Source organism: Schistocerca nitens, chromosome 5 (genome assembly GCF_023898315.1).
Source record: "Schistocerca nitens isolate TAMUIC-IGC-003100 chromosome 5, iqSchNite1.1, whole genome shotgun sequence".
Taxonomy (NCBI): Eukaryota; Metazoa; Arthropoda; class Insecta; order Orthoptera; family Acrididae; genus Schistocerca; species Schistocerca nitens.
Window position 1 is genome coordinate 259,727,252 of NC_064618.1, and position 23,631 is coordinate 259,750,882.

At 38.0% G+C, this 23,631-nt stretch overlaps 1 protein-coding gene across 5 annotated transcripts in view; it reads right to left on the reverse strand.

Annotated features, from left to right (window-relative positions):
* Positions 1-5,065: 5,065 nt before the first annotated feature.
* Positions 5,066-23,631, reverse strand: part of LOC126259392 (uncharacterized) — a 44,848-nt gene continuing 26,282 nt past the window's right edge. For 4 of the 5 annotated variants that reach the window (XM_049956160.1, XM_049956158.1, XM_049956159.1 and 1 more), the window contains exon 2: positions 5,066-7,270. In XM_049956160.1, coding sequence (XP_049812117.1) covers positions 5,400-7,247 — 1,848 coding nt within the window. In that variant the 5' untranslated portion in view covers positions 7,248-7,270 and the 3' untranslated portion in view covers positions 5,066-5,399. Of the gene's footprint in view, positions 7,271-22,707; positions 22,727-23,631 lie in introns of those variants that run through there. The other variant, XM_049956162.1, reaches the window with a different exon arrangement.

Here is a 23,631-nt window from a genome sequence, read left to right on the forward strand (position 1 = left end):
TTTCTGCTACTTCTCGTTACTTTTGTCTTTCATTGATTTACTCTTAAGCCATATTCTGTACCCATTAGGATGTTCATTCCATTCAGCAGATCATGCCTAATTCCTCTTCACTTTCACTCATAATAGCAATTTCATCTGTGAAACATATCATTTCTGGCCTTTCACCTACATCTAGATCTACATGACTACTCTGCAATTCACATTTAAGTGCTTGGCAGAGGGTTCATCAAACCACAATCATACTATCTCTCTACCATTCCACTCCCGAACAGCGCGCGGGAAAAACGAACACCTAAACCTTTCTGTTCGAGCTCTGATTTCTCTTATTTTATTTTGATGATCATTCCTACCTATGTAGGTTGGGCTCAACAAAATATTTTCGCATTCGGAAGAGAAAGTTGGTGACTGAAACGTCTTTGCTGTAATGACTTCCATCCCAATTCGCGTATCATATCTGCCACACTTTCTCCCCTATTACATGATAATACAAAACGAGCTGCCCTTTTTTGCACCCTTTCGATGTCCTCCGTCAATCCCACCTGGTAAGGATCCCACACCACGCAGCAATATTCTAACAGAGGACGAACGAGTGTAGTGTAAGCTGTCTCTTTAGTGGACTTGTTGCATCTTCTAAGTGTCCTGCCAATGAAATGCAACCTTTGGCTCGCCTTCCCCACAATATTATCTATGTGGTCTTTCCAACTGAAGTTGTTCGTAATTTTAACACCCAGGTACTTAGTTGAATGAGAGCCTTGAGAATTGTACTATTTATCGAGTAATCAAATTCCAACGGATTTCTTTTGGAACTCATGTGGATCACCTCGCACTTTTCGTTTTTTAGCGTCAACTGCCACCTGCCACACCATACAGCAATCTTTTCTAAATCGCTTTGCAACTGATACTGGTCTTCCGATGACCTTACTAGACGGTAAATTACAGCATCATCTGCGAACAACCTAAGAGAACTGCTCAGATTGTCACCCAGGTCATTTATATAGATCAGGAACAGCAAAGGTCCCAGGACGCTTCCCTGGGGAACACCTGATATCACTTCAGTTTTACTCGATGACTTGCCGTCTATTACCACGAACTGCGACCTTCCCGAGAGGAAATCACGAATCCAGTCGCACAACTGAGACGATACCCCATAGGCCCGCAGCTTGATTAGAAGTCGCTTGTGAGGAACAGTGTCAAAAGCTTTCCGGAAATCTAGAAATACGGAATCAACTTGAGATCCCCTGTTGATAGCGACCATTACTTCGTGCGAATAAAGAGCTAGCTGCGTTGCACAAGAACCATGTTTTCTGAAACCATGCTGATTACATATCAATAGATCGTTCCCTTTGAGGTGATTTATAATTTTTGAATACAGTATATGCTCCAAAACCCTACTGCAAACCGACGTCAATGATATAGGTCTGTAGTTCGATGGATTACTCCTACTACCCTTCTTAAACACTGGTGCGACCTGCGCAATTTTCCAATCTGTAGGTACAGATCTATCGGTGGAGCGAGCGGTTGTATATGATTGCTAAGTAGGGAGCTATTGTATTAGCGTAATCTGAAAGGAACGTAATCGGTATACAATCTGGACCTGAAGACTTGCCCTTATCAAGCGATTTGAGTTGCTTCGCAACCCCTAAGGTATCTACTTCTAAGAAACTCTTCTATGGTCTGCAGTACACCACAGCTGTCTTGGCAGCAGTTATAAATAACACCATTCTGTCATGCACAGTATACTTTAAGCATGGAGGCATGTAAACGGTTTTCAAACTTAGCAATTTCAGAAATGCTTTCACCCTCAGCCTGGAAGCTCATGCCCTTTTGGACATCAGATACATTGCTTCATTTCCAAATTACTATGACTGCAATGACCCTGCCCCCAAGATGCATTACATGCCTTCCATTACCAGTGCTACCATCTGCTGCCTGTGACTAGTTATTGCATATTAAAATTGAACATAGGCAGTCATCACATTAATGTGACTGGAGTGTGTATTAAGCTGAAAAAGCCTTAAAGATAAAATTATCATCTGGAATTGGTGACATCCCATATTTAACTGTAAAGAACCACATAAACAAAATGACTGTACCAAAATTTATCTTTGATCTCAGATATATTTCCTAATTGCATGGAAGTCAAAAAATTTATCCCACTTTTTAAGGGAGGTCGAAAATAATGCGAGAATTATAAGCTGAGATCATTGTTACCTTTGTTTGGTAAACTTCTTGAAAGATTAATTCATCCAAAATTAATTAATTTTCTGGAAAGGAACTAAATCCTCTCTGATGCTCAGCAAGGCTTCAGGAAGAATACAGCTATGACTGTTATCGTTGCGACTGGTGCTTGAACACTACTGTCAAGTGTGAAGTTCACGCAGTTATTTGATTTTTGAATGCGAAAAGCATTAAACTGGTTGAAATTCATTGTCAGTTGACGGAAGTATGTGGGCAGTCGTGCATGCATGTCAAAAATGTTCCAAGTGGTATGGAGAGTTTAAAGCCAGTTGCACTGAAATTCACAACAGAGATAGGAATTGTAAGCGATCAATTTCCTACAGGACAGTCATGAAGGTTAAGGAAATCATGCATAATGCTCAGAGTATCACTCTGGATACTCTCTGCATTTTCCCTAATTCTACTCGAAAAGTTGCAATTTCAGAGGCTGTGTGCAAGATGGGTACTGTGTATGCTGACGGAAGACCACAAACAGCAACAAGCTGATTCTTCCCATGAATCTCTTGACCACCGTACAGATGCAAAGGACAACTTCTTGGACTCTACTGTCACGGGTGACTAAAGCTAAGCTGGGTATTCAACTTTACACCTGAGACAAAACAACATTCATGCGAGCAGCAGCATCCCTCATCTTCCAAGAAATGAAAATTCAAACACAGTCTGCCGGTAAAGTCATGGCAGCTGCCTTTTGGAGCCAGAAGGGCACACTGTTTTTGCATGCTGTGATGAGAATAAATGCTGACAGGTACTGTAAAATAATGGAAGAACTCAGAAGGAACACTAAGAAAACTCAGAAGGGCAGTTCAGTACTGGAGAAGAGAAATGTTGAGCAAGAGTGTATACACTATCCACAAAGGCAGTCCACACATCGCCCGTCGAACCATTCATCTCCTGCAGATTTTGGCTGGCACGTCATCACCCATCCACCTGACAATCTAGACTTGGCAATGGGTGACTACCACCTGTTTCCTAAACTGAAGGAACATTTACATGGAGGGCATTCCCCTCCAATGATGAGGTGAAAGGTGAGGTTAACACTTCCTGAAAGGCATGGTGGCAAGCTGGTGTGACATGGACATTGTAAAACTGCCACAGCATCTGCCAAGAGGCATTGGTATTCTTCAATATTTAAAATTATGATGTAGAAAAATGTTATTTGTATATCTAAAAATATAAGAAACCTCGCTTTTGGGTTTGCCCTCGCAAATCTGACATTCTCCTCACTCAGAAGAGAGCTGTGAGAGTAATGAACAGTCCAAAGCCAGCTATGACATCTCTCCTGAAAATCACTCATTTTAACTCTTGGCAATTTCTACGTTTTAGAAATATGTATTCGGAAAAAATAATATTGAGAAATTCAGCAAAAATGTGAATGTCCATGATCATGCTACAAGACAGACAATAAAACTCAACGTTTGAATAATTCTTATCTCTGCCTTTAAAAATTCACCATTAACCAAATAATGTAAAATCCAGGATGGAATAATGGCAGTATTATAGAAAGGATAGATTGCTATTCATGATATAGAAATGTTGAGCCACAGACACAAGAGAAAGAATTGCTATACATATGAGCTTTCTGCCAAAAGGCCCTTTCCCAAACATAGAAAACACACATTTTCACATAAGCACTGAGACCTTAGTGGCCAGAGATGGTAGTTATTTGTGTGTCAGTTGTGCTTATGTGAATGTGTGTATTTTTTCTATATTAGAAGGCCTTTTGGCCAAAAGCTCACATGTATAGCAGTCTTTTTATGGTGCCCACATGCGACATAACATCTCCTCTATATGGTGAGTATCCATCTGTCCTTTTCACACTACTGTCACCATTTAACTAAGGCATTCAACTTTACTACAGTCTGCTATCAACTATAAAAAACATGAAGTTTCTGTCTTCATTTGATAGTAATGTAAAACCCTTCTAGCTTGATTATTGCATTTACAATGTATCCAAATTTTTGGCCCATACTTGTGTGAAGAAATATACTATCTGCAACTATAGGAAGTGTACGCTTTGAAAGAGGGGGATATAGAGACAGAGGGAGGGAGGGAAAAAAGAGAGGGGGGGGGGGGAGTAAGCTGTGACTATGCCAACCACGCATTTGTTTCGTATATGTGTGAATAGGATGTGAAACTAAAATAACGTTTTCAGGAATAAAACCTATGTAAAATCAGGTTTCGTAAATTCTCGTCACATCACCTCACATCATTAATGATTGCATCATACTATAAGTTGTCCAATATCATAATGCATGTGTTGTGCATCACCATGTGCATGTGTTGTACAACAATAATTCAAAGGAGAAATAAATAAATATAAATAAACACTATTAGTGGAATTATAATTGTATAGAGTAAAACTCTAACTTTAATCTTATCACCTTTATCACATTTCTTATGTATTGGGATGGGTAATTGCATCAGTAATTAATACACTGTTATAATTCATCTAAACGATGTTTCTAAATACTGTTTGGTATTTCATGTTACTAATGCACCTGTGTTTTTCTGTTTCATGTGAGGTGTGTGCACACATTATGACAATGGGGTGTTATTTGGCAACTTAAGCAAAACTAGCCATTGCTGAGAGGATAACAACAGTTAAAGTCCGTAAGGAGATGGAAGCAAATTTGTCACAAGGAGCAGTCCAAATTATTACTTATACAAATATTTGAAAAAAATCCCTCCTGATGAACTACCAATGTAAGGTATAGGAGCATCCAGTTGACAAGCTACACTGTAATTATCTTTTATAAAATTAAAGTGTGGTATGTTTTTTATTTATTTTGAAAATAACATTAAATTGACATGACTTTTATTTCTTTTGAAAATAAGAAAAAAGGCTTCTTAATAAAAACAAATTAAAATGTCCAATGGAAAAATAAAGAAATTCATTGCAATATGACATTATAGTTTGCAGGAGTCATGTAAAATTAACAAACTAAATATTTGTTGCTAACATCCAGTGCTGATATAAGTAATCAGTTTCAAAATAATATGGGCCTAGGCCTCTCTATCTTTTCTTCTTTTTATTTTAAAAAAAAACTATATGAGATGCAGTAATGTAATAATTTCATGAAAAATAATTATTTTATTGAGATTCATCAGGTTTTCAGTAGGAAATAATGAAGGACTGATATATATCTTGCTATGCTGAAGTATCAAAGTCTGATCCACTTACGAGACTTACGAGACTTATATTTTCCAGTGTAATACACCACATAAGCAGGATAAAACTCATTATCAGAAAATTTGACAATAACTTGACGGTTTGGCTTGACTGTAGTGTCATACCTCAGTTTTCTTAATTCATCTTTGTAAGGTGGTACAACCATGTCTGGATTTCCCTCAGTTTCATCTGCTATGATGACTCTGAAAACGAACATAATTTTTTCCACCATATTTTTGTCTGAGTAATGACTTGCATAACATGAAATAGGAGTCAGTGAGACCCCTTTCCCAAAGATATTTCCAGTTATAGATCCATGTTTTCTCCAGTCAAGATTTTTTTCACAGATTGAAGAAATATTTTCGATTTTAGTACCATGGAAGAGATATTCTTCTTTAATATGACCATATCTGGACATCATTTCTGCTTTTTTCAAAAGATAATAACTATACAAAAAAGGATTTTGCACTTCAACTATTTTGATGATATTAAAATGCTTTTGTGTAGTACCCTGAAACAATGTTTTTATCATACTGTATTTAGCACTAATACAAGAAATATCAACTAATTTGAATACTTCATCCTGTAATAAGGCTGTCCAGGATATTTCTTGTTCAAAGACGATCATATGAAGACTCTTTTCTGATTTATTTTCTGCACTGTCTGTCACTTCCTCATTTCCTTTTTCACCCAAAAGTAAGCCGTGGTTTTCTGCACTATGTACTTCATTAGGTGTTAGTATTATGTCCGATGGCGTCTCATTGTTTCCTTCTTCTTCTGGACTCAGTTGGTTCGTTGTGAATGTGTCATTTGAGATGAATTCCTCACACACTGGCTTTGTAATTCCCCTATTTTCCACATTCTGATTTTTATCCTCAGTGACCAGAACAGCAATTTCTTTCACAGAACTTCCTGAGCCTGATTCATCAGAAGCTATTTCATTTCTTTCTGAACCATCTTCAATTTCTGATTTATTGATTTCTTTTGCTGTACATGAGCAATTATTTTTCCCATAAGGTGCTTCATTCAGTGTGGTTGTTTCCTTATTCTGGGGCTTTTGATTTTGATCTTCCAACATTATTATTTCCTTTTGAGGATATTCCGTGCCTGAATTATCATTGACTGGCCTCTTGGTTACACTTATTAGTACTTCCTGGCCTACGGAGACTAGCTTCACACCTTGCATTTCTTGACCATGGAATTTTTCCAGTGAATTGGGAAACAGTGTCTTTTCTTGATTGTCCACTATGGACATTTTGCTCTTTATTAGTCCCTTATATGCTGCTTCCTCTTCAGCTTGATTTATCTGTCTTTTCCCAACTGTAGAAGAGCAATCAATTTTGTTATGAAACACTTCACTTGTTATTGTTTTCTTGCGTAAAGTATTTTGATCATCATTACTGTTGTCTTCATGAAATAAATCTGCAGTTATATTAAGAGGAAAGCCAGTAACTGACTGTTGAGACTCTTGCTCATTTATATTACTTTCTGACTCCTTATCTGACTGAGTACAAACATGAAAATCTTCTATGTTGTTCGCAACACTTTCTTCAGTCTGTAATTTGTGTTCTGTTTTTAACTTCTTTGTTGGTGGATCTGCAGACATCTCAGCTTCTTTTCCCTTCAATAATGTTACACACTGATCCAGACCAGATTGTATGTTTGCTTCATTATAGCCTTGAGCTTCTCTCAGTTGTTGTGCAACTATGTCCACTCCTGACAGTAAACAGCTTTGTGAGCAGTTTTCACAATTCACAAACTTGGTGTTGTCTTCCAGGTATGTGTCTTTTACATCAGGTTTCCCACAAGCTTCCTGAATATGTATATTTTGTTTATCCATAGTACTTGTAACTTATCTTCTGCCTGTAAAGGAAGCAGATATGACTCATAAGTTATTACTGTTAACTACATTAGATTAGATTAGTACTTGTTCCATAGATCATGAATACAACACTTCGTAATGATGTGGAATGTGTCAGGTTAATAAAAGATGTCCATACAAGATATTACATTAGACAAAATATTGGGAAATTACCCACTTACTATATCCAAAAATTCATGTAATGAGTAGAAGGAGTTGCCATTAAGAAATTCTTTTAATTTCCATAATTTACCCCCTTCTGAGCCAAAGTTAAATTTAACCTTGAGTAGTGAAGATCATCCTTTCTCCTAGTGTTGTAGCCTAGTACACTGCTATTACTTTTGAATTCGTTTGGATTGTTAATAACAAATTTCATAAGTGAATATATATATTGTGAGGCTACAGTGAAGATTTCTAGCTCTTTAAATAAATGTCTGCAGGATGATCTTGGATGATCTCCAGCAATTATTCTGATTACACGCTTTTGTGCAATGAGCACTATTTTACTCAATGATGAGTTACCCCAGAATATGATGCCATACGAAAGCAGAGAATGAAAATAGGCGTGATAAGCTAATTTACTCAGATGTATATTGCCAAAATTTGCAATGACCCTAATAGCATAAGTAGCTGAACTCAAACGTTTCAGCAGATCCTCAGTGTGTTTTTTCCAGTTCAACCCCTCATCAATGCATACACCTAGAAATTTTGAATATTCTACCTTAGCTACCGATTTCTGATCAAAGTCTATATTTATTAATGGGGTCATTCCATTTACTGTGTGTAACTGTATATACTGTGTTTTGTCAAAGTATAATGACAGCCCATTTGCAGAGAACCACTTATTGATTTTCTGAAAAACATCGTTTACAATTTCACCAGTTAATTCTTGTCTGTCGGGTGTGATAGCTATACTTTTATCATCGGCAAAAAGTACCAGCTTTGCATCTTCGTGAATATAGAATGGCAAGTCTTTAATATATATTAAGCACAGCAGAGGACCCAAGACCGAACCTTGCGGCACCCCATTCTTGATTGTTCCCCAGTTTGAGAAATCACCAGTTTTTTTGCATATTATGTGAACTATTTATTTCAACTTCCTGCACTCTTCCAGTTAGGTATGATTTAAACCATTTGAGCACTGTCCCATTCATAGCACAGTACTTGAGCTTATCTAGAAGTATTCCATGATTTACACAATCAAAAGCCTTTGATAGATCACAAAAACTCCCAATGGGTGACTTCCGGTTACTCAGAGCATTTAATATTTCATTAGTGAAAGTATATATAGCATTTTCCGTTGAGAAACCCTTCTGGAAACCAAACCGACATTTTTTTGAAACTTTATTTTTACAAAGGTGTGAAGCTACTCTACAATATATTACTTTTTTAAGAATTTTGGATAAGGCAGTCAGAAGAGAGATTGGGCAGTAGTTGTTGACATCAGTCGTATCCCCTTTTTTATGCAGTGGTTTAACAATGGCATACTTCAGTCTATCTGGGAACATACCCTGCTTCAGAGAGCTATTACATATGTGGCTAAGAATCCCACTTATTTCTTGGGAACAAGTTTTTATGATCCTGCTGAAAATGCCATCAATTCCATGTGAGCTTTTATTCTTGAGAGAGTTTATTATCTTCCTAATTTCAGCAGGAGAGGTGGGTGGAATTTCAATTGTATCAAATGGTGTGGGTAAGGCCTCTTCCATTAACTGCCTTGCTTCTTCTAATGAACATTTAGATCCTATTTTCTCTACAACATTTAAAAAATGATTATTCAAAATGTTTTTGACTTCCGGCTTGTTGTTTATCAAGTTTCCATTCGCTTTGATGGTGATGCCATCATCCTGTGCTCTTGGTTGCCCTGTCTCCCTTGTAATAATATTCCAAATTGTTTTGATTTTGTTATCAGAGTCATTAATCTCAGACATGATGCACATACTTCTGGACCTTTTAATAACCTTTCTTAATGTAGCACAGTAGTTTTTTATAATATTTGGCTGTTTCTGGGTCATTACTCTTTCTTGTTGTTAGATACAGTTCCCTTTTGTGGTTACAAGATATTTTTATTCCTTTAGTAAGCCAAGGTTTTTTGCATGGTATCTTATAATGTGATTTAACTACTTTCTTGGGGAAACAGTTTTCAAATTCTCTTACAAGTGTATCATGAAATAAGTTATATTTTAAATTAGCATCGGGTTCAAAAATGGCTCTGAGCACTATGGGACTTAACATCTATGGTCATCAGTCCCCTAGAACTTAGAACTACTTAAACCTAACTAACCTAAGGACATCACACAACACCCAGTCAGCACGAGGCAGAGAAAATCCCTGGCTCTGCCGGGAATCAAACCCGGGAACCCGGGCGTGGGAAGCGAGAACGCTACCGCACGACCTCGAGCTGCGGACAGCATCGGGTTCCTTGTACACCTCATCCCAGTCTAACTGCTGAAGATTTTCTCTTAAATTTCTAATTGTTGAGTCATTAATTGAACGCACTAACTTGGAGGGTAGTTCTGAATTACTGAATGGAGCTATGTCATATACTGTAACTAGCTGAGCATCATGATCAGAAAGTCCATTCTCAACAGGACAAGAATTTATGTTTTTAAACCTATCTTGGTCTATAAAAGTGTTATCTTTCAATGTGCTGCTGTCCTTTACTACCTGAGTAGGAAAATTAATGATAGATGTCAAATTGAAAGAACCGAGCAAGACTTCCAGGTCATTCTTCCTATTACACTCTTTCAGTGAATCAACAATGAAGTCCCCACAAATAATAATTTGCTTTCCCCTATCTGACAGATAGCACAACAGGGCATCCAAGTTTTCCAGGAATAAATGAAAGTTTCCTGAAGGGGACCTATATACTGTTACAATTATAAAAGAGCCCTCCTTCAGTTTACGTTGACAGGCACATGCTCCTATATGTTCCTCTAGACAAAACTTTTTTGTATCTAAGCTTTCTACACAGTGATAACTTTTGACATATATGGCAACTCCTCCTCCCACTTTATTCTCTCTACTCATATGTGGAGCTAATTTATAACCACTGATATTTACCTTTTCCATATCAGACACAATGTGATGCTCAGACAGGCATAGTATATCTATTAAATTATCAGATTCAATGTCATCTAAACAAACCAGGAGCTCATCTACTTTATTCTTCAATCCCAGAATATTTTGGTGAAAAATGGTAACATTATTTTTTACTTTACTTTTGTGAGAATCTACTTTTTTCTTTAATCCACCACTATTTTGGTTAAATATGGTGGCATTATTATTTACTTTCCTGTTGTGAGAATTTTGTGAGTTTTGGACCTCTTTAGCACCTGAGAGCCTGGACTTCTCACTGGGCACTGAGATTAGTCTAAAAAAGAGGTACATCCATGAGTACTAGTGTCCCCCCTTATGGATTTCACTAACAACCCTGCCAGTTTACCCTTCCCTTTCCTACTGAGATGTAGGCCATGCCTTGTGAAATCCCCCCTGTCAATAGCCTCGACAGGAACCAATCCAATGTCTGACAGAGTGGCAGCCCTACGCAACTGATCGAACTCCATATTTACCCTCCTGACAGAGTGGTTCAACTGGGGCTGATGATGCTGCATGAAAGCAGGCACCAGCCCAACATTGGTATGGGCATTATAAACACTAGACAGAAATGATGAAATGCAACCACTCATTTTTTATGATTGATGCATGATACACACATGTAACAGCACACAAACTTTACCTTTTACACCTCAAAATTTTCTTGCCCCATACATCTATCCCACATCCGTTGCCACATTAATTTCCTCTCACTCCACTCCTCTCGATCTGAGTAACAGCTCATAAATGGTTAGCACATGGGTGTGTTTGAGTGACAATGTGTGAGAGTGCAGAAAGTATAACAGCTTGAAAGTTATGAACAATCTCTCTACTATTATTTATATTTGTGCAATACATCAATCAGCCATAGGTGAGTGATTGCCTTTCCTCATTTATGGATTTTCATTCACAATATCCTGCCCATCTAGCCCAATGCAATTTCCTGTAACATCACTTAGTGACACCTGTTGCAACTGCAAGCCTGTCACTGGTCACCAAGGCCTTCAAAAGCTCAACTTCATCTTTTGCCAAGGCTTCTACACATCTTTATGTGCCTTGAGGCGAGGCATATCTTACCCAAAATATTGCCCTCAGTACAAAAAGCAGTATTCCATCACCTACCCAGCCTATGGAGTACCCTAGTTCATCCCTATGATATACCCTGCACCAAATCCTGCACCATTACAACATCCACACCTATTATGGTACCCATCCCTGTGGATGAACAAGGTGAAATACATGTTCTGTAGATCTATCCACCAACTACTACTGCACTCCTGAACAGGCTCATATAGTCCTTAAAAAATCGCATTACACAACACACATGAAAGCAGTCATGTTACACTAGATTCATCGCAGAAATTACTGGAGAAAATTCCATGAGTGGATAACTGACCACCTACTTACTAACATGAAATGATTACCAGCAAACAGTGGCTAACTGCTAACTCAGCCACTCTGTTGCTGAAAATTCTGCACACAACACCAAGACTTCAATATCTGATATAGTATCCAAATATTTGGATTCTCCAGCCCCAGTGACTTTGAAATATGTTAATGGAACAGTCTCTCAAGCATATCCACCTTCCTCCCAACATGTCTCGCCTAAAGCTCTGTGACTCCATTTACCATGACTTCAGCCTTACCCATTACTTTTCCTCTCCTGTCATTTACCACACCAGTCACTGTCAATCCAAAGTTAGTGATTTGTTGCCTTTACCCACTCAGTCCCTTACTGTTCACAGCTTGGACAACTCAACACATTTGTTTTTCAGAGAGTGTTCTTTTTCAATCCAAAAGTATTTCCAAAGTTTCTGCAGTTCTTGCATCAACACGCATCAATCAGCTACAAGGTGAGTGTTTAGCTTTCCTTGTTTGTACTTATTACATATGTCCTGAAATTACTGTTTTGCAAAATAATTATATACAACTAATAAAAATTCTTCATTTTATAGCAAAATCTGTGTATGGCAAACCTGGTAATGTTTACAACAGATGTTTGATGACAAGGACACTTCCTATGTCAAGAAATACTCCCAATTATTAACAAATTGAGAACAATGAGGTATCAACCTCCGTTTTGGAAACGTTCTGGATCAAACTGTGAAATTTTCTGTGAAAAAATGATTTCTTATTTTTAATACAAATTTAAGGAAAATAGATCTATATGAATCAAAACAAAATGTCCAAAACTTCAAACTATTATTAGAAAAACAGAATGAATTGACGTGAATATTTACACACCACCACTATCACCCTTGATAGCAATAAGATTTTTAGCCTGGTAAATCTGGATGATTTAAAATGTTGCATGTACAAACTCATTCCATCCCTTGAGATATACACGAGTAGGATAAAATAATACAAATACCCATTTAATATAGCATGGAGCTATCTATGGCACAAACACAAACACAAAACACACTCATGTACCCAATTCTTTAACACTCAAATTTATGGGACACACACCAAATAGGGCTAACAGGGGATAATAAATGTTTGCAAAGGACACTATGCAGGTAACAGGTTAGTTTGACCAACAGGAAAGTGTCAAAGAAATGCTGTAAAACCTGAACACACTTGAAAACTATTTTTCACACAAAAGCTTACTTATTAATATTTAAGTATCAAGTGAAGAATCTTGGAATATACTACAAACTCTTATATATCATTCCCATAGGGACCACAAGGACAAGATTAGACTACATATTGCTGCACAGAGATGCAGTTATTCTTCTCACACTCTGTGCTCAAATGGAGTGGGAGAGAACCATGTTAGCCTACATGGTTCAATGGAAAGTATTCTCTAAAATGCAGAGTATAGATGTAGACATAGCCATGTAAAGAGAGATGGTCCCTATCACAGAAATTAATCTGATATGTCTTTGGTAGTAGAATGAATTATGTACAGCAGCCATGGTCAATATTATATGAATGCCGTGGAAGAGTGAATCTTTATATTTTTCTTAGGGTATTAAACATAGATGTAAAACTTATGTTCCAGCACTGCAATTTTGATCCCTTAAGCCACTCCTTTTCAATCAGCCTTAAAGTATGCAGGCAGTAAGTCATCTGTTATGAGTAATACGAAGTATAACTTTGCAGCTTACACACTCAAGTGCAAGTGGAGAAAGTAAGACATCACAATCAAAGTGACAAATATGCACATTGCAGTATTACCTTGGGTTGGCTGTTATGAATGCTAAAGTATTTACTACACAAAGGGAAGGTCTTACATCATAAAAAGCAGGAAATTTGCATGAACTTATGAAGGCAAGCAAGACACATCCATGGAGATACAAAATAGAAACAGGATAAGGTAGATACTACATACAGACTCATTGTGATTTCCACAGCCATCAAAGCCAAGTCCTATAAACAACAGTTGAGCAATCAGAAGAAGGCAGGCAAAAGACAAGATGAATTACAGTGCTAGCCATTAAAACTGGAACATCAGGGAAGACAGTAAGTAAGAAGATTTACTTTTGTGCATAAACAATTCAATTAAGCTTCCCAGTGTGGTTGCAAATTTTCTTGGAGTAGCATTACTGTATTGTCTCATGTTAGGTTCTTTATTATGTCAAAATGCCGTACGTGCCAGAAGATGAAAATGTGCACTTGAAATTCAGCGAACAGTTACAGCTTGCCAATAGTGTGGAATGAAACACTTCATTTAAAATAAATTGACTGTCTCTGTAGAAAAAATTAATGAAAGCCAAATTCCTTTAGCAAACAGACAAAAATAACTTCAGTGTTCTGCAAGGCAATTAATGCAACTACCAAGAATGGGGCAATAAAATTAAATCAGGAAACTGAAACTGGTGATATATTTCAGCCTTCTGTAATTATGTACTTTAATTTTCTTGATAGCTCCTAGCCACAGAAATCCGTCTTGTTTTCATCTGATGCGAAAGCTGTAGATGGAGAGGAAACAGAAAATCATTAAACGCAAACATAGATCTTGTAGAGACTATCCCCTCCCCACTACTACTCTGACCACTCTGCACATGCGTGAATCTGGAAGCTTGGGTGCACCAGATAAATGTTTCTGGGTAGCATGTGGCTGCTTGTTGCTATGCTGATACAGTTAGCAGCCACACTTCAAGTAGCCAGAAGTGGGAGAAGGTACTGCTCACATGCGACTCAACTGAGCATGTGCATGAGCCCGCTGGCAACTGCGCAAACGGACCTAATGTAAACAATAGTGACACCATGCTCACGCTGACTGGGAGCAGTTTGTTGATATTAACTAGTGCTTCATCCTACAGCCTTTAACACATTTTTCTGTTGGCAGATGCTGGTGTGTGCACTGTGCTTTGTTGTTCTCGTAAATGACACTTTCCTTTGCAACTTAAGTTTTATTTTGGTTTTTTTCTCTCATTCATGTTTTATTGTTGCAGTAGTGGGATACAGCAAAATTTTTTTGTTAGAGCATCAGTTCCTACCAGTCAAAATAACAAAAAATTAACTGAAATCTAACAAATGAAAAATTCCTGGAACTCTAAAAAATTCCCGTTTTTCCCAATTTTCTTCCAGAGGAAGAAATTCCCAGGTTTTTCCCAGATCTCCCGGTTGTCCATGGGCATGCATATACACCAGGAGAACATAATATAATTATTGCTAACACTTGGTTTAAGAATCATAAAAGAAGGTTGTAAATGTGGAAGACACATGGAGACACAGGAGGTTGATTATATAATGGTTAGACAGAGATTTGGGAAACAGATTTTAAAATTGTAAGACATTTCAAGGGGCAGTGTAGACTCTGGGGTACGAACCGTAGATTAAATATGAAGAAATTGGAAAAAGTAGGAGATTAAGGAGTTGAAAGAACGAGAGGTTGTTGAGGGCTTCAGAGGGAGAATTAAGCTATGGTTGACTAGAATGGGGGAAAGGAATATCGTAGAAGATGAATGGGTAGCTTCAAGAGATGAAATAGTGAAGGCAACAGAGGATCAAATACATAAAAAGACAAAGCCTAGTACAAGTCCTTGGATAACACAATACATAATGAATCTAACTGATGGATGGGGAAATTTTAAAACTGCAGCAAATGAAGCCGGCAAAAGGAAATACAAACCTTTAAAAAAACAAGATTGACAGGAAGCACCAAATTCCTATGCAGGAAGGGCCAGAGGACAAATGTAAGGATTAGAAGCATATTTCATTAGGGGAAAGATAGATACCACCTACATGAAAATTAAAGTGGCCTTTGGGGAAAAGAGAAGCAGCTGTATGCATATCAAGAGCTGAAGTGGTAAACCAGCCCTAAGCTAAGAAGCGAAAGCTGAAGGAGTATACAGTGTGTCTATACAAGGGAGACGAACTTGAAAGCAATATTATAGAAAGAGAAGTGGACGTAGATGAAAATAGGATGGGACATACAATACTGTGAGAAGAATTTGACAAAGCTCTGAAAGATCTAAGTCAAAACAAGGCCCTGGGAATAGACGATATTTCATCAGAATTACTGATAGCCTTGGGACAGTCAGCAATTACAAAACTCCTCCATCTGGTGTACAAGATATATGAGACAGACGAAATACCCTCACACTTAAAGAAGAATGTGGTAATCCCAATTTCAAAGAAAGCAGTTGCTGACAAATTCTTCCCATAAACACCAATCTTTCTGAATTTCACAGGAGGTAACTCTATCCGGAACATATTCTTTGTTCCCATAACCTCCCTGGCCTCTATCTTTGCTAGACCCTATCCTTCACTTACATCTATTGACTTACTCGCTTCTACTTGAGTGTCTCATACATCCTTGTATCCCCTAGTGCACTTGCGTGAGTGAGTCAGTGCACAAATGGTTTAATTCATACTTAACTGGAAGAATGCAGAAGGTTGAAATTAACAGTACAGATAGTCTACAAAAAACAACATAGTCCTCTAACTGGGGAGGTATCAAGAATGGTGTCCCACAGGGTTCAGTCTTGGCTCCCTTATTGTTCTTAATATATATTAACGACTTGCCACTCTATATTCATGAAGATGCAAAATTAGTTCTTTTGCTGATGATACAAGTATAGTAATTGCACTCAAGAAGCAAGAATCGGCTGAGGAAATTGCAAATGATGTCTTTCAGAAAATTATTAAGTGTTTCCCTGCAAATGCACTCTCACTAAATTTTGGGAAAACACAGTTTATACAATTCTGTACAGTAAATGGCATAAGACCACTGATAAATATAGACTATGAATGGAAGTCTGTTGCTAAGATAGAATACTCAAAATTTCTGGTTGTGTGCACTGATGAGAAATTGAATTGGAAGAAACACATCGATGATCTGCTGAAACGGTTAGGTTCAGCTAGTTATGCTATTAGGGTTATTGTAAATTTTGTTGATAAACATATCAGTAAATTAGCCTACTATGCCTATTTTCATTCACTGCTTTCATATGGCATCATATTTTGGGGCAATTTATCATTAAGAGAGAAAGTATTCATTGCACAAAAGCGTGTAATCACAATAATAGCTGGAGCCCAACCTAGATTACCTTGCAGACATTTATTTAAGGAACTCAGGATATTCACAGTACCTTCACAATACATATATTCACTTATGAAATTTGTCATTAATAACCCATCCCAATTCAAAAATAACAGCAAAGTGCATAGTTACAACACTAGAAGAAAGGATGATATTCACTATTCTGGATTAAATCTCACTTTGACACAGAAAGGGGTGAATTATGCTGCCACAAAAATCTTTGGTCATTTGCCAAACAGTATTGAAAGTCTGACATATAGACAACCAACATTTAAAAGCAAATTAAAAGAATTTCTGAATGACAGCTCCTTCTACTCAATAGATGAATTCTTAGATATGAAGTAGTGACTGATTAAAAAAAATAATAATAAAAAAGTTAATTAATTAATTAATTTGTGTAAAGAAAACTTATGTTAAAGTGACACGTTCCACATCATTACGAAATGTTGTATTCACGATCTATGGAACAAGGATTAATGTATGTATGTATGTATGCATGTATCTGCCCTTCTCTGTTCCTTTCCCTTTTTTCCCCACAACAGAGTCACCTGATTCTGCATCTAGCAGCACACCATTCTGTCTCTGCCACATCCCTGCCCTCTCCCACAGACAGCAGCAGAGCATCTTCCCCCACCCCTACTCTGCTATCCCACTCTCTTCCTGCTACATGCCTCTTCTGCTTCCTCACAACCCACCGCAGCTCTCACACAGGAGTTAACCTGATAACTGCTAATATCAAGGTTCCTGCCTGCCAATCGATGCTTTCTCTATGTGGAGAATAGCAATCTATCCTATTACATATTATTGTATGCCATCTCTGATTATCCATTGTTAAAGAAACATGTAAATTCTCCTTCTTCTTGTTAGTCATTGCTACAGCTATCTCACACTCACTGATACTAGTTTCAATACAGACAACCTCAAAGACATCAGATCTCTTTGCTGTCATTAAGGCTCATATATTTCTGTCATGAGCAGTCTCTAGAGTTATCTGTTCTAACAACACCAGTAAGGCAGGTCAAACAGTTTCAGTAAATGCTACCCTAGACTAAGTGGGAGCAGTATTTACCTCTTATCTTGCATATGTATATTTATTCTGCATATTTAAAAGATTAAGTCTTAATGCTACATAGCAGTCATGGTAGAATATCAGAACTGATTCAGAATTCTCTGGGAAGTGATTGTGAGGTAACTATGATTTTTAAGCCAAGTGCAAAACTCCATGATGTCATCTGTGGTTTACAATCTTTTGGGGACAGGTTTTGGAAAAGAAGATACAAAAAAACTGGTAGGGAGTGCAGGTAACAGTTTGGACTATAACATCAATCATACAGTTGCGGATGGCATCAGAAACATTGCCAAGAACATTCCTCACATTGATATGAAGATTGTGTCATCCTTTGAGTGGTATGACAAGACCTAATGAAGTGCTCCATGGAACGTATTAATGCAGTTTGAAAAGGACTCAGTGGACAGGGACATTCACACACTGATGTGACTGCTACATCACCCTTTACTTGATCAAATCATACACAGCATGTTTTTTATCTGAATGCTTCTGGCAAGAGGCTGCTCACTTGGATAATTGCCAGAAGCACCCAGTCTGACCAAAAGAGTATCTATCTCATCCCAGTGATTTTTAATGTGTTCACTATCCTTCAAAGACTGACTATCCGAGAGATTCCAGAAGAATGTAACATTTGAGCTGGGTCATGTCATGAAATCCTCACACAAAATCTTGGAATGCATCATGTAACTGCTAAGTTCATCCCATGGCTCGTGAGTCAAGACCTGAAAGACCTTTCCCTCATAATCTGTGAAGAGCTTTTGGATAGCACAAATGAGAGCAAGAATTTCCTTAAGAGAATCTTTCACTGGTGATGAGATGTGGATCTATGGTTATGATGATAAGATCAAGGTTCAATCTTCACAATGGGTCAAGAAAGGTGCTCCAACACCAAAAAAAGCTCATCAGATCAGGTCAAATGTCAAAGCCATGCAGATAGTTTTCTTTTGACTCTGAAGGATTGGTTCATCATGAATTTGTACCACATGGACAAACTGTTAATCAAAGGTAGTATCAGGATGTTGAGCCATGCCAGCTTTGCAGCTATCGATATTTATTCAGAGATGCTAACTTGTCAGCACTTGTGGGTCGATCATGAGGTGGCACGGCTGTGAGTGGATCGACAGGTGAGCGCGAGAGGTTGTTTGGAGACGGGGAGGTGACGGTGCAATTGCCTGAGGAGGGGAGGTAACTCGGTCAGTGAAGAGGTGTTTTGAAAAAGCATTGTACAGGGACAGTTGTAATGGCTGTGTCTTGAGATGGTTTGCGCAACCAAGCAGTTGGTGGCCATTAACCGATTACATTTTATTGGGAGATTGTACTGGTGACCTACTTTTCTGATGCTGTTGGACAATTATTTCACTGACCTGATAAGGTGACATCATTCTGTTTATGTCTTTCACCAGCCATGCACTTTCTGCCTTACGTATTGCAAGTGTACCTCACCTGAAACAAACTATTAGCAAGTGCTCAGTTATAAAACTCTGTTAGTAATCCTTGTTGTGGTGGGACGCTACGCAATTTGTTGCATCATTCTGATCGAACTGTCATTGCTTGGTGGTGGTGGTGGTGGTGGTTAGTGTTTAACGTCTCGTCGACAACGAGGTCATTAGAGACGGAGCGCAAGCTCGGGTTAGGGAAGGATTGGGAAGGAAATCAGCTGTGCCCTTTCAAAGGAACCATCCCGGCATTTGCCTGAAACGATTTAGGGAAATCACGGAAAACCTAAATCAGGATGGCCGGAGACGGGATTGAACCGTCGTCCTCCCGAATGCGAGTCCAGTGTGCTAACCACTGCGCCACCTCGCTCGGTCATTGCTTGGTGTCTAGTAGCAGTGACATTCTGCCTTACCACCCAAGCTGTGGGGCTTATTGTGTATAATGTTTTAAAACTGAGTGTTAAGTTTGTTTCAGGTAATATTGTGGATCTTGAACTGTATGATGTATCAAAGTATGCTAACTCTGTGAGACACTTGTGCCGAGGTTTGAATGTCGGCATCCAACAAGGGCTTGATTATCATAAGGAGAAAATATCATTTAGTGTCTTTTTGGGGATATCACGCATGGAAGTGAGCTCAATCAGTTATTTAAAATATCTCAACCCTGAATCTTGTGTAATTGTTACTTGTAAGCTAAATTTAGCAGTCGCAATTTGTTTTAGCTCTTGCGATACTGCTGCAATGCCTTTTATTTTAGGTTGTTTTAAGTGATTGATTTTGGTTTTATTAACATAGCACTGTTTGAGACATTCCGTTGTAGCGTGTTGTTGTTACATCTGCACATGCGATTTGTTGGACTATAATCGTTGACAATTTGTTCCACATCTGTGCCTAAGTGGAGGGACTGGGCTACACCTTTGGATTCTCACTTGTTCTTGTGTCTGACGGAACTGAACTTTCTGTTAAGGCCCAGGTGCACCCAATGACAGCCCTCTGAGTTAACCGTTCGTGGGGAGTGAAGTCGGACGCACCTACTGTACATCACGCCCTTGGTCAGGCCAATAAAGAGGGCCCAAGCGGCACAACCAGGTGTGGCCCGTGTTGGCTGCTCTGCAGGACATTCATGTCTGCACTTGGCCAATGCCGTGAGCCAGGAACTATTTGTAAGAGAAGTGTCTGATGTATATTATTGCATGTCTGGTTGGGAGTCCGTATGTAAGGTTACTGTTTATTGTAAACGAATATATTTGGGCAAGGTTTTAAAACTGTCTGTAAGTGAATGTACAATAGCCCTTTGGGCGTGCAGTGTTTTCTATTTTCTATACAGAAGGTTTTACCTTTCTCATTTGAAAATTTGTTATACACTCATTGGTGACTGAAGCCAACTGATAGGCTTCATGTATGAATGTTCTCTCACTGGGAGTTTATTATTATAAATGTTATTCCTTCACTATTTTATTAATACAAAAAATAGTATTTACAGTTAATGTGTAAGGTTACCCTTTTTTTCAAAAAGAATACATTTGGGCAAGGCTTTAAAACTATCTGTAAGTGAACTTACAGTAGTCCTTTAGGCGTTCAGTGTATTCTATTTTTTTATAAAAAGCCTTATCTTTCTCATCTGAAAAGTTGTTATACTTTCTTTGGTATTTAAAGCCAACTGATAGGCTTCATTTACACATGTTCTCTCACTTGAAGTTTATGCTAATTGTGACTTCTGTTGATTGACTTCAATAAATATTGTGAGCAATAAAAAGTGAATGCTCCCCTATCCTCAGGCCAGTCCTTCCACTTAGTCCTTTGGGCATTTTATGATATGCCAAGGTAATACCGGTATCAGGTGTGTTGTGATGCCTGTGAGAAAATGTGAGAAGGAAATGGCCTGAAGTGTGGTGACACAATTCATGGCTCTGCACCCTCACATTCATCCCTGTTGGTGCACGACTACTGCACAAAAAACGAAATCACTGTGCTGACTCATCCTCCATACTCTGCAGATTTCTTTTTTTATTCCCAACACTGAAAACCCTGTTAAAGGACAAAGATTTGCAACAGTAGATGAGATAAAAGAAAATTTGCAGACAGCACTTCATGTCATCCAGCAAGAGGCGTACTAAGACTGCTTCCAGAAATGGAAAGTGTTGGGAGCAGTGTATTAATTGAGGGGGAGAGTATTTCAAAGTAGACCATGCACAATAAGTCAAAGGTAAGTGCAGAAAAAGTTTGTGGACAAAGTTCCAGAATTTTTGAACAGACCTCACATTACGGTCAAATGTTGACAATAAAATATACCAACTATTTCAGTATAGATCACAGAAGAAAAGTACTGCATTGAGAATCATGAACATCGATTTAAGAAAGGTGTTTTAGAGAGAAATTATGGGAAGAATGCTGGGTAGACAGTGTTAATGGAAAATTCGATTCTTTCTTAAACATATTCTTTAAACAATGGAAGCTGTCGGTACCAGTTTGAATTACCACAATCGACGGTTTAACATCTGCATGTGCTTGTAGGCTGAATAATAGACGTAGGCTTGTCTCAGCTCAATGTAATAATTTATTAACGAAAGCCTGCAGTCGGAACAGACAATAATACACTGCAACCGATAACTCGTGCAAAGGCATGAGAAAAGTTCAGCGTGGTAAATTATTCCATATTTAACACACTTGGATTCACGCTTCTGCCACAGAGTAGAACGTGGAACAGAAATCAAAAATCAAAGAGTAAATCACAGAACAAATGTCACTTGTGTACAGCGTCTCTGGCGTCCAGCAGAAAGTTTCACGGCACTGTACTTTCAAACACCCGTGCATGTCACAGCACTGGACAATGACAGAAGACGCTACAGAAACTCTTGGTTGGAAAATCAACAATGTAGGAAAAGACAGATTGCTACTTACCATAAAGAAGGCATGTTAAGTTGCAGACAGGCACAATTAAAGGGCATTCTGGTCCGAACGTGAAATGTCTTTGCTTGTGCGAATGAATGGTGTGTTTCTTCTTCTTCTTCTTCTTCTTCTTTTAACATGTTCTTACAATACTTTTGAGTCTTTTAATCCAAAATACTTTTGAGTCTTTTAATCCCCTAAACCAAATAAAGACAAAATTGAACAACAGCAAGAATATGGGGTGGATGGCTGCAGGGAAAAAGTATCTTGTGCTATAAAAAAAAGAGCTCTATGTAATTCAGAGAACAAGGACTAGCCAACATTTGAAACTCCATTACCATCAATATTGTCCAACTCTCCAGTCTGTTATTAAATGCTCATTTATTACGCACATAAAAAAACACTAAGAATAAGGCAAAATTATTTGGAACATTATTAAACAAGAAACAAACAAACCTAATTATCCACATGAAATTAAGTCCCCAGAAAACAGCTCTAGCAGAAACAGTGACACTTTCAAATCACTGGCCACCAAATTCAGTGATTACTTCATCACAGTGGCTGAGAACACTGCCGGCAATATCAGACGTGTCAGATTTTTTTATACAGACATTGCATGCACCACCAATAGATATTACTTTCAAAACTACAACTCCTATGGTGGTTACATAACTCATCAGGTTACTAAAAAGTAGTATTTCTGATGGTGTTTCTAGCAGAATATTAGAACCTTGTGCTGACTTGCAGCATATTTCCTGTCATACTGAAATATGTTGTCATAACATCCAATAAAACTGTTGATAAGCAGAACAACTCTAATTACAAACCAATATCACTCCTTCAGCCCTTTCAAAAGTATCTGAGGGAGCTCCTATTATAGAATACTGACTCATTTAACTGAGCAAGACTTGTTAACCACCTCTGTTTGGCCTTTAAAGGTTTCTCCATACAGAAACCAATACAACAGCTCAAGAAAGAACTGTTAACAGAGCTAAAAATGAAAAATTATCCTGCTGGTATGTTCAGGAACCTAGCCAAAGGCTTTGATTGTGTGTGTCACAATATCCTGCTTGACAATCTCCAGAGAGTCTCTTTAACAGACAGTATCTTGGATATTAAAATAGCCTCAGAATGGGGGAGCATAATATGCAGAGTACCACAGGCATAAGTACTAGGCCCACTCTTGTTGCTAACCTACATAAATGGTCTTCCAGTGACTTTAAAGGGCAGTTCAAAAACTAATAGAAGCACACTAATGAAGGTCCCAATCGTAGAACATACTTGGCAGATAATAGCTAAACAGGCCTATGAGTGATTCTTTGCTAATGCAGTTGCATTAATGAGTAATTTTACTAAAATAGTGAAGTAACTTAACAGTGA